Source organism: Ranitomeya imitator, chromosome 5, assembly GCF_032444005.1.
Source record: "Ranitomeya imitator isolate aRanImi1 chromosome 5, aRanImi1.pri, whole genome shotgun sequence".
In the NCBI taxonomy this organism is placed as follows: Eukaryota; Metazoa; Chordata; class Amphibia; order Anura; family Dendrobatidae; genus Ranitomeya; species Ranitomeya imitator.
This window is the reverse complement of record NC_091286.1, coordinates 171,183,469-171,201,052: the sequence shown is the minus strand read 5'-3', so window position 1 is coordinate 171,201,052 and position 17,584 is coordinate 171,183,469. Positions and strand designations below refer to the sequence as shown.

At 47.0% G+C, this 17,584-nt stretch overlaps 1 protein-coding gene across 2 annotated transcripts in view; it reads left to right on the top strand.

Annotated features, from left to right (window-relative positions):
* Positions 1-17,584, top strand: part of PDCD2 (programmed cell death 2) — a 161,882-nt gene extending 144,298 nt beyond the window's left edge. For both annotated transcript variants that reach the window (XM_069769318.1, XM_069769319.1), the window contains one exon: positions 17,251-17,584. In XM_069769318.1, the coding sequence (XP_069625419.1) occupies positions 17,251-17,412 (162 nt within the window). In that variant the 3' untranslated portion in view covers positions 17,413-17,584. The remainder of the gene's footprint in view (positions 1-17,250) is intronic.

Genomic DNA, 17,584 nt, shown 5'->3' with positions numbered 1-17,584 from the left:
CCACCCTTGGCTGTTCCGGGCACATGTCAGCAGTTCAAAACAGCTGACATGTGCCAAGAAAGATTTGGGCTCCCCTCCGGAGCCCACATCAAAGGGAGGGTGTCGACCATCGGCAAACATTTACGCCCGATGTCGAAAGAGGTTAATCTCTCTGTTGCCACTGTCAATAGTCACAGCGACATCAAGGAGCATCGCACAGTGAGTGAGCAGCTTGTCTGCTCCCATTGGCAAAATGCGATGTGATCGCGTTGTGCCGATGGTCTCTATGGTGACCTAGGGCCTCAATATGGCCACATGGTCCTTCAGGGAAAGTGGCCTGTGAGCGCATCCTAAGAGCAGGATTTGACACGCCTCCTCCCCTGCCTGTCATATGCTGCTTTGATGTCCTGCAGTGCAGAAGCATTGCATACTATCAGATCAGCGATCTGTCAGTGTAAGCATGATGTCCTAAAGTAGGACAATGTTAAAAAACAGTGTTAAAAATTGTAAAAATATTTTTATATCAGAATTATGTCAGAAGGAGGAAGAGTGTGGACAGAGAATGTATGGGTGGAGGATATGTATGAGTGGAGAATATGTGCGTGTCGTTGTGTATGTTTGTCTGTGAGTGTCTGTGTGTGCGGGTGTGTGTCTGTTTGTCTGTGGGTGTGTGTTTGTGTGTGTGTACCCAGGCACCGTTTGATGGGACTGCTATTCCCATCCGGCTACTTGTTTTGTCACACATAACAGTGAGAGCCTGAGCCGATTATGGGAGCATAGTCTCATCATCTGGCGCCTGTGTTGTAAAAAAAAAAAAATAAATAAATAAAAACATTTACATATTCTCATACTGTCACAATTCATTTTTGGATTTGTGGCCGCTCTGGTTCCACTTTGTTTAAATGTAGGTTTTTTTCCTTTTTGTTCATCAGGGGTTAATGTCAGCTCCCTTCCCCCTCCCCCCCCTGGCAATGTGGTGTAACTGCAGTGCTGCTGGTTCAGCTGATGTGGGTGGTGACTATTGCCACCACCCTTTAAATGGTCCCCTAATTCATCAGCTGGCTGTTGGTGATAGAGTTTATCTTTGGAGACCAGCCTGGCAGGAGCAGCTCTCTAGGGAGTGCAGGGACAGGCTCAGGTTTGACACTAATACGTCATCACGCCCTCTGACCTGAACAGTCAGTGCAGAGGATGGGGAAGACGGAGCATCGGTGGAACGTGGAAAGGTGAATATGAAATACTCATTTGCGCTCCTGACGCAGTCCCTGCATGTCCCACGGTCTTCTTCCTGTAGTGAGCAGTCACATGGTACCGCTCATTACAGTAATGAATATGCGGCTCCACCCCTATGGGAGTCGCGTCCATATTCATTACTTTAATGAGCGGTACCAGTGACCGCTGAACATAGGAAGAAGCTGCCGCCCCCGAAGACCGTGGGACATGCAGGGACCGAGTCAGGAGCGCCGGGAGCAGGTGAGTATTTGACAGTCGTCGCTTCCCCTCACCCGCTGACCATGACTCGAGTATAAGCCGAGAGGGGCACTTTCAGACCATTTTTTTTTTTGGGCTGAAAATCTCGGCTTATACTCGAGTATTTACGGTATCTATCTCAATAAATAACTTGCTGGGGTTCATTATTGGTATTGGAGTACAATGGGTGTATTTCACTCTCTGTTTCTGATGCTTATTTCGTTTACCACATTCATACTGAAATCAGCCATTATAGATGTATATCAGACACTCACTATGGTGATTTTCTTTGCGGATCTCTTTAGATTTCTATGGTTTTTTCTGATCTTTTGGATCATTTATTTATCTAGTCTGGTTTTTGCCTGGTACTTGGATTCCTGGGCTTCTGTACCCACCTGGGAGAGTTTCTTTGGTATTCTCCATGGTGCTGTCCGGAGGGACGTAATGGAAATAGGGAATTAGACCTACCGTAATTACCGGTAGGTCTAATTCCCCTTTTTTGCATCACTATTTTGAGAGCTATAATTTTTTGCATATTTTAGCAGACAGAATCATGTGTCCGCTTCCTTTTTGCAGGAGGAGCTGACGTTTTTATCAGTATCATTTTTGGACACATTACTTTTTTTGATCACTTTCTATTCTGATTTTTGGGAGGTAAAATGAACAAAAACCAGCAATTCAGGAATTGATTTGTTTTTATACCATTCCGCATGTGGTAAAATTGATAAGGCAGCTTCTTCGGGTCAGTATGATTACAGCGATAGCCCATTTACCATATATACTCATGTATAAGCCAAGTTTTTCAGCACATTTTTTTTGTGATGAAAACGCCCCCCTCGGCTTATACATGAATCATTTGTCCCAGAAAGCCGGCGGAGGAGGGGGAGCAGCGGGTCACAGAAGCAGGAGTCTGCGGCTGTGGCTAAAGCCTATGCCGCTGCTAAAGAGAAAACGGTAATTAATCTTACCGATAATTGTATTTCCAGGAATCCATCCTGACAGCACCATGGAGGACGTCCTTCTTATTCGCAGTGGGACAGGAAACACGAGAGTTTAAAAGGACCCTCCCCCTTCCACCCTTCAGTGATTTTCCAAAGTAACACATCTGGATGGATGCAAACAGAAAATTTATTTTGAACATAACAAGATTAACACCAATGTTACTTCACATAAGTATAACACGTATTTGTATTATGGAGGGAACTATCCGTGCTGTCAGGATGGATTCCTGGAAATACAATTATCGGTAAGATTAATTACCGTTTTCCAGGTCACCACCTGACAGCACCATGGAGAAGTACCAAAGGAGACTTCCTGGTTCTAGGGTGGGACTACCGCTTGAAGCACCTTCCTGCCAAAAGCTAACTGAGAAGAGACTACATCTAATTTGTAGTGTTTTGAAAAGGTGCTAATGTTAGACCAAGATGCCGCTTTACAAATCTGATCTATTGAGGCCCCCCTTTTTCAGCCCAAGACGCGGCCATGGCCCTGGATGAATGAGCTTTAAGGCTATCAGGAGGAACTTTTCCCCGCGCCTGATAGGCCATGGTAATAGTGGATCTAATCCACCTGGCAATAGTGGATTTTGATGCCTTTTTACCCCTATTAGGACCCCCGTACAGGATGAAGAGATTACTATCCTGTCTCCAGGCCCTAGTCATATCCAAGTATTTATTCGGACTCCCATGACAGCACTACGAGAGAGAGGATCCGCCCTTCAGGAACAGGAAACCTACAGATACAAAAGGGCGGCACCTCTCCCCATGCATCAGTTGGTTTCCTGTTCCTGGAGGGACTGGATCCTACAAGAAGATTGCTAGCAGATTCCAGGCCGGCCGGACCGATTCGGGTAGCGAGGGGGTCTCCTACCTCGGCCGGTGCGGGGTACCTGAAGCAGACACGGTGGCTCTGGCAGGGCTGCACGGCAGTGTCTGATCAGCGTGGAGCGGTCGCCAGGGGGTGTCCGGTCTCCGGAAGCCGCGCGTGGTATGTATAAAGGTCCTCCTCCCTTGGGGGGGTCGGCGGCATTGTGGGGGCGCCCTCGGAGTCTCCCGGCATGGTCTCGGCGTCCCACGCTGTTCACAGCGCTGACAGGAAGCGCTGTGGACTAGGGGTGACGTTGGGGGGCGGAGCCGGCGGTGTCTTCCGGGTCGCGGAGCTTCTGCGCATGCGCAGGAGCTCCAAGATGGCGGCGCCCACCGGTAAATGTGCGCCGATCACCCTCAGGTGTCGGCTGATCCCCTGCAGCTGCGGGGGGGGGGGGGGGGGGGTGGAAAGTGGCTACAAGCGCGGCATAATTACGCTGGCCGAAGGAGGGGCTATATATCGGCTCCAGGTGCGCGATCCTTGCTCCTGGTCTCCAAACTGAAGATGGAGTCTGATCAGGATCAGCAGCCTCTGCTGCTGGATGAAGTGCCTCAGAAATCCATGGAGAAGGATCGTGAGAAAAAGAGCGATGGGTCTGGCCGCAGAAGCTCCTCCAGACAGGGGTCTGGAGCGTCAGCCAGAAAAGATCCCCCTCGTACTTCGGTATCTTCTGGGTGTGGGGCAGCCACTGGTAAGTGACCTTCGAGAAAGTTCACTTAGTGACTAGTGTCCCCTCATATGTTTTGTGCAGGGAAAGAAAAGCGTCAGTAAGGCGAAGCATAGGGAGTGTGCCATCTGCGGGGTCCCCTTGCCTGACTCACACCCTAAAAAACTATGTGACCCCTGTATCCAGCAGACGGTGAGGTCCTGGAAGGAGGGGAGGGGGTATAGCATGTAGATCTTACATTCTAGTCTACCTTACTTATCCCCTTAGGTAGCAGAAGAGTCCTCTTCTATTGCGGCCAGTCTAAAGGAAATGGTTAGAATGGAGGTCAAGCAGTCCATTAAGAACCTTTCACAGACAGGAGGCTCTAAGCAAAAAACTCAGTGGGCATCTGATTCGTCTGTGGATAAGGACAGGAGCGAGGAATCGGACGATTCAGCAGCTTCATCCTCCTCTTCGGAAGAAGACGCTGCTCGGTTTTGCCTACCCATAGAGAGGATAGACAAATTAATAAAGGCGGTCAGAGGCACAATGGGTATAACAGAACCCAAGCCTCAACTATCTAAAGAACAAATGATGTTCAGCGGGTTAGAACAGAAAAAGCGCAGAGTCTTTCCTTTAAATGAGAAAATACAGGAACTTATCAACAGGGAGTGGAGAAAACCAGAGAGAAAAGGCTCCTTACCACCTGCGCAGAAACGTCGGTACCCTTTTGATGACCCAGCAGTGGGTAGCTGGGAGAAGGCCCCAAAGCTGGATGCAGCAATTGCCAAGGTAGCAAAGCGATCCTCTCTCCCGTTTGAGGATATGGGGACACTTAAAGACCCCCTGGATAGGAAAGTGGATACCTTCCTAAAGGGAACCTGGGAGATGGCAGCCGGCTCCTTAAGACCTGCGGTGGCGTCAACCTGCACGGCAAGGTCAATGATGGTCTGGCTGGACCAGTTGGAGACCCAATTAAAACAGGGGGCCTCTAGAGATTCCATACTCTCAGCGTTACCAATAATCCAGGAGGGGGCGGCTTTTTTATCGGACGCCTCAATTGACTCCGTAAAGTTGGCAGCTAGAGCAGCAGGACTTTCTAATGCTGCAAGGAGAGCCCTATGGCTGAAATGCTGGCCGGGGGATATGCAGGCGAAAGCAAAGCTCTGCGCTATCCCTTGTAAAGGCGAGTATCTATTTGGGCCTACCCTGGATGAGCTCCTGGAGAAGGCAGGGGATGATAAGAAAAAGTTTCCCAATCTTTTCACTCCATATCGCCGTCCCTTCAACAAAAGAAGGTTCAATCTGGGAGGAAGGCGCACCTTCTCACCGGGTAGGGATCGTTCCAGATGGGATGATAAGCGAAAAAGAGGCACAGGTCTCATGTTTCGCCGTAACCCGACGGAAAACAAAAAACAAGACCAATGACTGGCAATCCCGGTGGGAGGGAGACTGTCGCATTTCTCGGCAGAGTGGTCAAAAATCACAAACAGTGTTTGGATAAAAGACACTGTTTCCCATGGTCTCAGACTTGAGTTTGTCCATACCCCACGGGACAAATTCCAGTTAACACCCTGGCGTTCATCTCCCACTGAACAATTTGCCTTAGAAGAGGAAGTGAGGACTCTTTGCTCCAAAAATGTTTTGATTGAAGTGCCGTATTCTCAGGCAGGGAAGGGGTTCTACTCTCCCCTTTTCCTAATTCAAAAACCGGATATGTCTTATAGGACCATTATAAACCTTAAGGGTCTCAATAAGTTTTTGGTAAAACATACCTTCAAAATGGAGTCCATCAATTCGACAATAAAAATGCTTTTCAACAATTGTTTTATGGTAGTAGTGGATTTGAAAGATGCCTACTATCATGTACCCATTCACGCTGATTTCCAACAATACCTAAGGGTAGCAGTACTAATGGGGGGTAGGATTCAACATTTTCAGTTCAGGGCACTTCCCTTCGGGATAACTTCTGCTCCTAGAGTGTTCACTAAAATAATCGCTGAAGTCATGGCACATTTAAGAGAATCAAATGTCCTTATAATTCCCTACTTGGATGATTTCCTCATTGTAGGGAACTCAGTAGATCACTGTCTGTCACAATGGGAGGTTACTAAAGCCAAGCTAGAACACCTGGGTTGGATCATAAACTTCGAAAAATCTAAGTTACAGCCCCTAAATATTCAAAAGTTCCTGGGTCTAATGTTGGATTCAGTGACACAACAGTGTCTCCTCCCTATAGAAAAAATAGATCTAATTCAAATGTATGCGTTAAAAACAATCAATACACCTTCCATGACACTTAGGCAAGCAATGTCTCTACTTGGGTCACTCACATCTTGCATTCCAGCAGTTAAGTGGGCTCAGTTCCACACCAGATCCCTACAGAGAGAAGTCTTGTTCCATGACAGAGCCTCGGGAGGCGCGTTAAATGGGAAAATAACGTTAGGGCCAACCACGCTAGATTCCCTTAGGTGGTGGTCAGATAAAAAGAATTTATCAGCGGGGGTTCCCTGGATAGTAAATGTGTCCCGGGTGATAACCACAGATGCCAGCTCTTCAGGGTGGGGAGCCTACATGGGGGACATGGTGGTCCAGGGACAATGGGAACCCTTCACAACATTCTCATCCAACCAAAGGGAGTTGTTGGCGGTTGAATTGGCTGTTAAAAAATTCCTCATATATCTGCAGGGCCAGCACGTCAGAATTCTGTCGGACAACAGAGTTGCAGTCGCTTACATAAACCGGCAAGGGGGAACTCGTTCCGAGACATTGATGCAAATCACGGATCGATTGTTCCAGGTGGCAGAGCACAATTTTCTATCTTTGACGGCTCTCCACATCAAAGGAAAGGAAAATGTGGCAGCAGATTTCCTCAGCCGAAACGTGTTAAGACAAGGAGAGTGGTCTCTCAACAAAGACATTTTCAATCTGATCGTCTGCAGATGGGGTCAACCAGTGGTAGACCTGTTCGCCACCAGAAACAACAGAAAAGTAAAACTTTTTTGCTCGCTAAATCCCAGGGAGAATCCCTTGGCGGTGGACGCGTTTCTGATAAAATGGGATTTTCCACTGGCCTATGCTTTCCCACCACTGAACCTGATACCTCTAGTGGTGAGGAAAATCAGGGAAGATCGAGCGAAAGTCATCCTTATCGCCCCCTTTTGGCCCAGAAGAACCTGGTTTGCCTGGCTCAAGACAATGTCTGTATCGGTTCCCTGGGTACTACCAGAGATCCCGAACCTGCTTTCTCAGGGACCGATCTCCCATCCACAAGTGGCAGCGCTCCATTTAACGGCGTGGAGTTTGAACGGTCACTATTAGTGGGGAAAGGCTTCTCTCCAAATTTAGTCGAGACACTCCTAAAGAGTAGAAAGCAAATAACTACAAAAATCTACTCTAGAACTTGGAGGAAGTTCTTGTCTTGTTCAAGATTTGACATCCGAGACGGGGTACCAATACAACAAATTTTAGAGTTCCTACAGAGGGGTCTCGAGTTAAAACTCTCAACTAGTACCCTTAGAGTACAGGTCTCAGCTCTGGGTGCCCTGTTTTCATGCAATATAGCTAACAATTATTGGATAGCGAGGTTTATGAAGGCAGTTAGTAGATCTAGACCAGTGTATAAGGATAGAACAGTTCCATGGGATTTAAATTTAGTTCTGTCCTCTCTAACAAAACCCCCCTTTGAACCTCTGCAAGAGGCCTCGATCAAAATGTTGACGCTTAAGACAGCCTTCCTGATTGCCATAACCTCAGCTCGCAGGATAGGGGATATCCAGGCACTTTCTAGAGCTCCTCCATACACAGAAATCTTATCAGACAGAGTAGTCCTTAGACCAGACCCGGCATATCTGCCGAAGGTAGCGACACGTTTCCATAGATCACAGGAGATAGTTTTGCCATCCTTTATTCCTAATCCCTCTAATCCTAAAGAGCAGGAGCTTCATACGTTAGACGTTAGGAGATCTCTCCTTCAGTATATCTCAGCCACTGATAATTGGAAAAAAGATGGAGCACTGTTTCTTTCCTTCCAAGGTCCAAGGAAAGGATTTAGAGTGTCAAAATATTCACTAGCCAAATGGATTAGGGAAACTATCTCTCTAGCTTATACAGCAGGTGGGGGGCCAGCTCCGCAGAATCTAAAGGCACATTCCACCCGGGCCATGGCGTCATCCTGGGCAGAGAGATCTGGAGTGTCAGTGGAGCAAATATGTAAGGCGGCCACTTGGTCATCTCCTTCCACTTTCTTTAAACACTATCGGTTGGATTTGGGGTCCTCCTCTGATCTCTCCTTTGGGTTAAGGGTGCTACAGACTATAGTCCCTCCCTAAGGTAGCTTACATCTCTGTAAATCTCTCGTAGTGCTGTCATGGGAGTCCGAATAAAGCATTAAGCTACTTACTGGTAGCGGCATTTTTCGGAGGCCCATGACAGCACCCTTAGTTCCCTCCCTATTCACGTGGGGGTAGCACTTCCTATAGTGTATATAATGATAGATTTCACGAGTGGTATCTAGTTCGATACAATGGATTGTTTTGTATATAAACTGTATATAATGTATATTTGTGTACCACTAACCGCGGTAGTCCTCTCAAGCTCTGAAATACAACTGATGCATGGGGAGAGGTGCCGCCCTTTTGTATCTGTAGGTTTCCTGTTCCTGAAGGGCGGATCCTCTCTCTCGTAGTGCTGTCATGGGCCTCCGAAAAATGCCGCTACCAGTAAGTAGCTTAATGCTTTCAACACCGTCTCCCTAACATCTAAGTTATGAAAGAAAGCTTCTTTTTGATTTTTAGGAAACTGGCAAAAAGACGGAAGAACGACCTCTTGGTTAATATTTGACACTGAGGCTACCTTGGGAAGAAACCCTGGGTCAAGCCTCAAAACCAACCTATCATCAAATATCTGCAGATAAGGGTTCTGGATGGATAGGGCCTGAAGTTCCCCCAATCTTTTGGCTGATGTAATGGCCACTAAAAATACTGCTTTTAGGGAAAGATTAGCGATATTTATATCCTTCTCTATATCAAAGGGCTCTTCGCATAATACATTAAGGACTAAATTAAGGTCCCAGGGAGGGACAGACTTCCTGATTAGAGGTTTGAGCCTCGAGACCGCTCTAGAAAACCGAGCGATCCAAGGGTGGGCGGCAAGGGAAGAGTCATAAAATACACTGAGGGCTGCAATTTGAACCCTCAAAGTACTCGGTTTGAGCCCCTTCTTGAATCCCTGTTGTAAGAAATCAAGAATCCTGGGTATGTTAGGATGATCAACATCGACTGTTGTGTCTCCACAAAAACTGCAGAATTTCTTCCAGGTTCTAAGGTATATTGCTGAGGTCACTGGTTTCCTACTTGCTTGTAGAATAGAAATCACTCCTTCTGAAAGGCCTCTTGCCCTCAGGATCTGCCGTTCAGGATCCAAGCTGTTAACCGCAGCTTCTCTGGGTTCTGATGGAAGATCGGACCCTGAGAAAGTAAGTCCCCCCTGACTGGAAGATGGTAAGGACTGTCCACTGCCAGCTTCTTTAGAAGGGGGAACCAGCTCCTTCCGGCCCAGAAAGGGACCACCAGGATCACCTGAGCTCTGTCCTCGCAAATTTTTCTGAGTACCCTTGGTACTAATGCCAGAGGGGGAAAGGCGTATAGCAGACCCGAGCTCCATGACTGAGAAAGGGCATCTACCCCTGCTGGATTCTCCTGAGGATTTAGTGAGAAGAAGGTTCTTATTTTTGCGTTCTTTCTGGTTGCGAAAAGATCCACGGTCGGGGTTCCCCAGCGCTGACATAGGGTATCGAAAATTCTGCTGTTCAGTTCCCACTCTATGGGTGATAGCTTTTCTCTGCTCAGGAAATCCGCAACCTGGTTCCTTGAGCCTTCTAAGTGGACTGCTGAAATTGAAAGTACCGATCTTTCTGCCCATTCGAAGATCTGATCCGCCAGATGTTGTAGCTTCGGATGTCTCGGGCCCCCTAGATGGCGAAGGAAAGCTACCGCCATCGTGTTGTCCGATAGGATCTTTAGATGTCTGTTCCTTAATAGGGTCCGGGCTGAACACAGAACCTTCCAAACCGCCTGTAGCTCTCTGTGGTTTGAGGAATTGTTGCTCTCTTCCGAATTCCATTGTCCCTGGTAGTATCTTCCGAGAACCTGGCCGCCCCAACCTTGTTGACTCGCGTCCGTTGTTACCGTGACGGCCGGGGTCTGGATCCATGGGACCCCCACCTGAAGGTTCTCGGACACCGTCCACCATCGCAGGGATTTCTTGACTCGATAGGATAGGACAAATTGTCTGTCCAACGAAGACTGTCTTCTGTCCCATGTTGTTAGAACCGCTCTTTGTAGTTGACGGGAATGGAATTGGCTCCAGCTGACGCATGGGATACAGGCTGTCATTAGGCCTAGGATCTTCATTGCATCTCTTATCGTCACCCGAGTTCTTGCAAACTGTCGAACCTTCTCTATCAGGTCTGACCGTCTTCTGTCTGGAAGAAAAGACTTCCTGATGTTCGAGTCTAGTATTACACCCAGAAACTGTCTCCTTGATCTTGGGGTTAAGTGTGATTTCTTCCAGTTCAACACCCAACCTAGATTCTGCAGTGTGGAGATCACCAATCGAGAGTCGATCCTGAGTTGGGACTCTGAGTCTGCCACTAACAGGAAATCGTCTAGATATGGTACTATAATGATGTCTCGCTTCCTTAGGTAAGACACGATCTCTATGATGAGTTTTGTGAAAACTCTCGGAGCCGATGCCAGTCCAAATGGAAGGCAACGGAATTGATAGTGGAGGACTGAACCCTCTTTCTCTATCGCGAATCTTAGGTACTTTTGATGTTGTGAAGAAATTGGAACGTGGTAATACGCACTTTTTAGATCCAAAGTGCACATTACCACGTCCTTCCCTAATAGGGGAATTGTGGAGCGAATGGACTCCATCTTGAATTTCTTGTACGACAACCATCTGTTTAGCGGCCTGAGATTTATGATGGTTCGGGATTCTCCTGACGGTTTTATTATAGAGAAAAGACCCGAGTAGTGACCTGTTCCCATTTGGTGAGGAGGTACGGGAGTTATTGCCTCCATCCGGAGGAGATCCTGAATGTCTGACCACATTGGTGAGACTGAAGAGAGACGGGCGTTGGAAATGAAAAATCTCTCTAGGGGACGAGATACAAACTCTATCCTGTACCCCTGAGATATAACCTGAAGGACCCAAGGATTTGAGGTAATTTTTTTCCACTCCTCCAAGTAATTCAACAACCGACCCCCTATCCTGGTGGCGTCATTTCCTTCGGAACTCAGACCTGGGGTTTGAGGGACCTGGATCTCTATTTTGGTTCCTATTTTCTCCCCCTTTCTGATAACTCCATCTCCCCTGTTTACCTTTACCCCTATAGTCTGATCTCTGACTGTAATAGGGTCTACGAAAGGGCTGGAATTTTTTCTTTTTCTCTTCTGGAAACCCCTTCTTTTCATCAGAAGCTTTCTCCAGAATGTCATCTAATACAGGCCCAAAAACACGGCCACCTGAAAAGGGAATGGAACATAGTTTGTTCTTAGAAGGAACATCCCCCGACCAGCTTTTTAACCAAATGGCCCTACGGGCTGCATTAGATAGTGATTGCCCCCTGGCTGTGAACCTGACAGATTCTGCCGTAGCATCTGCAAGGAAACCTGTGGCTAGTTTAAGTAAAGGGACAGCATTGATGATAGTTTCCCTAGAAGTCTTGGCTGACAATTGATCCTTTAAATCGTCAACCCACAGATGCATGGCTCTCGCCACAGAAGTCGCCGCAATATTTGTGCGGATCACAGCGGCCGAACTTTCCCAAGCTTTATTAAGGAGGCCATCTGCCTTTCTGTCCATGGGCTCCTTTAAATTCGAGGAGTCCTCGAACGGAATGGCAGTTCTCTTGGACACTTTCGCTAGTGGGATGTCAATTTTTGGTATATCTTCCCAGTCTTTGACCTCCTCATGGTCAAAGGGAAGACGGAGTCTAAAGTCTCTCGGGATCGATATCCTCTTCTCTGCCTCCTCCCACTCTTCCAAAATCATTGAGCTGCGGGAAGAGGTTAAGAAGGGGTCAGTAGCTGCAATCTCTGAGCAAAAGCCGAGACTGAACTCAGACTCACCGAATGTGGGCATTAACTGGAAAGACTTTTGAAGTCTGCCAACGCAGCCCCCCGAACATCTCATCTTGTACGGAGAGAGAGGTAGAAGGTTCTTCAACCTGCATAGTTTGCCTGACCGCACCCAGCAGTTCATCAATATCGTTGGAAGAGAATAGATACTTTTTCCCCTTCTGAGGAGGGTCTCTACATACTTCCTCCTCTTCCTCTATATCAGATTCTGATGGACTGTCCTCAGACGATGAATCTGACTCTCTCTGCCTCTTCCTAGACCTGGGAGGATCCTGGAACTCAGGCTGGATCGGCTGGGAGGCGGATATGTTAGATATAGAAGCCTGCACTTCTTCTCTAACCATAGCTCTCATGCTTGTTAATAGAGAGGCCTGTTCCTCTCCTACAATACGAGCGGTGCAGGACTCGCACAGAGGCTTCTGCCATGAGGCAACAAGTTTTGTAGCACATATTGGACATCTCTTAGTTCTGCCCGTCTTCTTATCCCCAGATGAAGGACGCCCCTGGAACAGACAAAGGGACCACTACTAGTACCTTTAATGGGCCCATAAGGAGCGCACCTCTAAACGGGACTCGCATGCGTCAGGGAATCCTGTTTCCCCGGGGCTTCTACGCTGACAGCCGGTATAGCACCTGGGTCCATTACAGCTGCGGTGCCTAGCGCTATCTAGCCACTTACCTTAAATCCTTTTGCTTGTGTCCCAATCCTCCTACAGGAGCGAAGAGGAAGACCGCCCCCTTGCTGCCGCCCTGACCCGGAAGTGATGCGGCAGCGGTGAACCGGAAGTTCAAAGCCCATTTACCGCCGAGGAACACATGGAGTCCAGCGTTCTCTCCAGCATTCTGCCGAACCTGCCTCTCCTTGCCGGACTATCTGCGAAGGGATCACCCTGCAGAGACCATGCGCAGGTATGCTTGGGGTAGTCATCCGAGGTCGAGAGCCCCCCCCAGGGGGAAGCGACCTCCTCGCCAGGAGCAGCGCTGCACTGGCGTCGCTGAGGGACCCGCTTAATTGGGTGTCGGCGATAGAGATTCGGCCCGTGGGAAGGAAGAGGCTGAGCCCCCCCGATCCGCACGCTCTGTAGGGACAGCGATCTCTCGTCGTTCCTATCCACAGTGGGACAGGAAAAACACTGAAGGGTGGAAGGGGGAGGGTCCTTTTAAACTCTCGTGTTTCCTGTCCCACTGCGAATAAGAAGGACGTCCTCCATGGTGCTGTCAGGTGGTGACCTGGAAATTATTATTAATTTCTCTTTTAGCGCGCATTGTGACCCGCAGCCTCTGGCTTCCAGAAGACATCCTGCTCACCCTCCAGCGTGCCCTTGCAGCATCTCGTTGGTCCCGGCACCCTCGCAGCATCTCGTTGATTCTGTCTTCCAGCAGTTCTTCCTGTGGTAAGCGATCACATTGCACCGCTCATTAAGGTAATGAATATGCACGTGTCACTACTCCCATAGGCGAGGGAATATGAGGTGCTGCGAGGGTGTGCTGAGGGTGAGTAGGATGTTTGTTTTTTTGTAATAGGAAGCGTGGATACAAGCACGGGAGGGGGGCTTCCTCAGGGGGGCGCTCCATGAGGAAGCGATAATTTTGAACGCGTGTCGGGGTACGTGGCAGGACGCATCACTATAATGGGTAATTAACCCCTTTTTTTACTAACATCATTTTGCATTGATATTGGGTGCAGCAGTGAGATTTAGAGGTCGTTCTACTGGACTCTTAAGGATAATATGGCAACACACATGTGATATCCTTTTGTTGTTGTCCATTACAATGGATTACATGTCCTCATTTCCTTCTGTTTGCAACTCATGTATATGTTGATCCTGTCCTTTTCTTCGGCCCATTATTTACACCTGTGGATTCAATCACTTGGTGATTAACACCCATGTATTACATTTTTGTACTTTTTATTTAGTATAAATTTTTGTATGTTGTCAATTTCATTGAATGTAATTTGTGATATTTTATTGGTATATTTTGACTGTGTTCTCCTTGATTATAGATTATTGCAATGGCTGAAAACCCTCTCATTAAGGTACCGTCACACTTAGCGACGCTGCAGCGATACCGACAACGATCCGGATCGCTGCAGCATCGCTGTTTGGTCGCTGGAGAGCTGTCACACAGACAGCTCTCCAGCGACCAACGATGCCGGTAACCAGGGTAAACATCGGGTAACTAAGCGCAGGGCCGCGCTTAGTAACCCGATGTTTACCCTGGTTACCATCCTAAAAGTAAAAAAAAACAAATACTACATACTTACCTACCGCTGTCTGTCCTCCAGCGCTGTGCTCTGCACTCCTCCTGTACTGTCTGTGTGAGCACAGCGGCCGGAAAGCAGAGCGGTGACGTCACCGCTTTGCTTTCCGGCTGACCGACGCTCACAGCCAGAGCAGGAGGAGAGCAGAGGACAGACAGCGGTAGGTAAGTATGTAGTGTTTGTTTTTTTTACTTTTAGGATGGTAACCAGGGTAAACATCGGGTTACTAAGCGCAGCCCTGCGCTTAGTTACCCGATGTTTACCCTGGTTACCAGTGAAGACATCGCTGAATCGGTGTCACACACGCCGATTCAGCGATGTCTGCGGGGAGTCCAGCGACCAAATAAAGTTCTGGACTTTCTTCCCCGACCAGCGACAGCACAGCAGGGGCCTGATCGCTGCTGCCTGTCACACTGGACGATATCGCTATCGAGGACGCTGCAACTTAACGGATCGCTAGCGATATAGTCTAGTGTGACGGTACCTTAAGAGGTTGGAAAAATTGGGCTTGTTTAGCTTAGAAAGAAAAAACACCTCAGAGCAGATCTCATTTACGTGTATAAATACACTGTGCAGAATTATTAGGCAAGTTGTATTTTAGAGGATTATTTTTATTATTGATCAACAACTATGTTCTCAATCAACCCAAAAGACTCCTAAATATCAAAGCTTAACATTTTTGGAAGTTGGAGTGTTTTTTTTTTTTTTTTTTTAGATTTGGCTATCTAAGGGCTAGGGTCACATTGCGTTAGGGCAATCCGTTTAGCGTATATACTAGCGGATTGCGCTAACGCAATGTCCCAAAAGGGATCGCGTTTGGCGATCCCGCTAGCGCAGATCGGGCATCTGCGCTAGGGGGATCGCCACACGCAAGCAACGTTTGCAGTCCGTCCGAAACTAACGGAACATCGCTAGCGCATGCCAAAAATGACATGCGCTAGAGATCCGTTAGCACATTGCTGTCAATGGGTGCGCTAACGGATCCGTTACATGGCGTTAATTGCGACAATTTCGCTGTGTAACAGAGGTCGTTAGGACACCCATTAACGCAATGTGACCCTAGCCTTAGTAGGATATCTGTTTGTGCAGGTAACTATTACTGTGCAGAATTATTAGGCAACTTAATAAAAAATAAATATATTCCCATCTCACTTGTTTATTTTCACCAGGTAAACCAATATAACTGCACAAAATTTAGAAATAAACATTTCTGACATGAAAAAAACAAAACCCCCAAAAAATTAGTGACTGATATAGCCACCTTTCTTTATGATGACACTCACCAGCCTTCCATCCATAGATTCTGACAGTTGCTTGATCTGTTTACGATCAACATTGCGTGCAGCAGCCACCACAGCCTCCCAGACACTGTTCCGAGAGGTGTACTTTTTTTCCCTCCCTGTAGATCTCACATTTTATGAGGGTCCACAAGATCTCTGAGGTTCAGATCAGGTAAACAAGGGAGCCATGTCATTATTTTTTTTTCTTTGAGACCTTTACAGGCCAGCCACGCTGTGGAGTAGTTGGAGGCATGTGATGGAGCATTGTCCTGCATGAAAATCATGTTTTTCTTGAACGATACCGACTTCTTCCTGTACCACTGCTTGAAGTCGTCTTCCAGAAACTGGCAGTAGGTCTGGGAGTTGAGCCTCACTCCATCCTCAACCCGAAAAGGTCCCACAAGTTCATCTTTGATGATACCAGCCCATACCGGTACCCCACCTCCACCTTGCTGCTGTCTGAGTCAGAGTGGAGCTCTCTGCCCTTTACTGATCCAGCCTCTGGCCCATCAAGAGTCACTCTCATTTCATCAGTCCATAAAACCTTTGAAAAGTCAGTCTTATAAGATAAAACATCAAGACTGGGCCAAGAAATATTTTGTTTCTTGTTCAAAGGTGGTCGTTTTTCAGCCTTCCTTACCTTGGCGATGTCCCTGAGTATCGCACACCTTATGCTTTTTGCTACTCCAGTAACGTTGCAGCTCTGAAATATGGCAAAACTGGTGGCAAATGGCATCTTGCCAGCTTCACGCTTGATTTTCCTCAATTCATGGGCAGTTATTTTGCTTCTTTTTTGCCCAACACGCTTCTTGCAACCCTGTTGGCTATTTGCCATGAAATACTTGATTGTTCTGTGATCATGCTTCAAAAGACTGCTGAATTCCTCTGCAAGACATCTCACAATTTTGGACTTTTCAGAGCCCGTCAAATCTCTCTTCTGACCCATTTTGCCTAAGGAAAGGAAATGGACTAATAATTAAGCACACCTTATATAGGGTTTTGATGTCATTAGACAACACCCCTCCTCATTACAGAGATGCACATCACCTGATTTACTTAATTGGTAGTTGGCTCTCAAGCCTGAAAAGCTTGGAGTAGGACAACATATATAAAAAGTATCATGTAATCAAAATACAACTTGCCTAATAATTCTGCACACGGTATATATGTGGCCAGTACAAAGTACTTGCGCATGACTTATTCCTTCCAAAGACCATACTAAGGACTAGGGGGCAGTCATTATGGGTAGACGAAAGGCGATTCAGTCAGCTAAATAGGAAAGGATTTTTTTTTTTTTACAGTTACAGCACTCACAATGTGGAATTCATTACCAAAAGAGCGGTGGTAAAGGAAGACACCATAACAGATTTTAAAAAAGGGCTGTATGATTTCCTCAATACACGTAATAATATAGATAATTTAGTGACAAAATGTATAATTGGTGGAAAAAAAGTTGAACTTGATGGACCTAGGTCTTTCTTCAACTTATTTTAGTGTAACCATAGTTAACTATGCCCTGGCTTATTGTGTTTGTACATATTTTTTTGTATAAGCTTTTTTTAGTTGAGCAGAATGCCACTTTATATGTCTGGTTTATTCCAGGTCATGCCACAGCTACTGAACTACCTGAAAGTGGATAGCCTTCAGCAGAGCATTGACTGGGGTGTTCTGGCGATCTACACTTGCTCTGCTAATTGCAATGCGGAAACCCATTACGTGGAAGAGTTTTTATGGAAGCAAGATGTGTCAGCAGACAAAATGTAGAGTGCACAGCACCATGGGTGGACACAGACTGCAGCGGGCCCGTGTGAAAAATATGTATGCTCCCTCCATACCACAATGATGTCATCAAAACACAAAGGCAAATTTGCAGTAAAAAAAACAAAAGTATCAAACCTAAACAATAAAGTAAAGCTCCATATTTGATAGAATATAA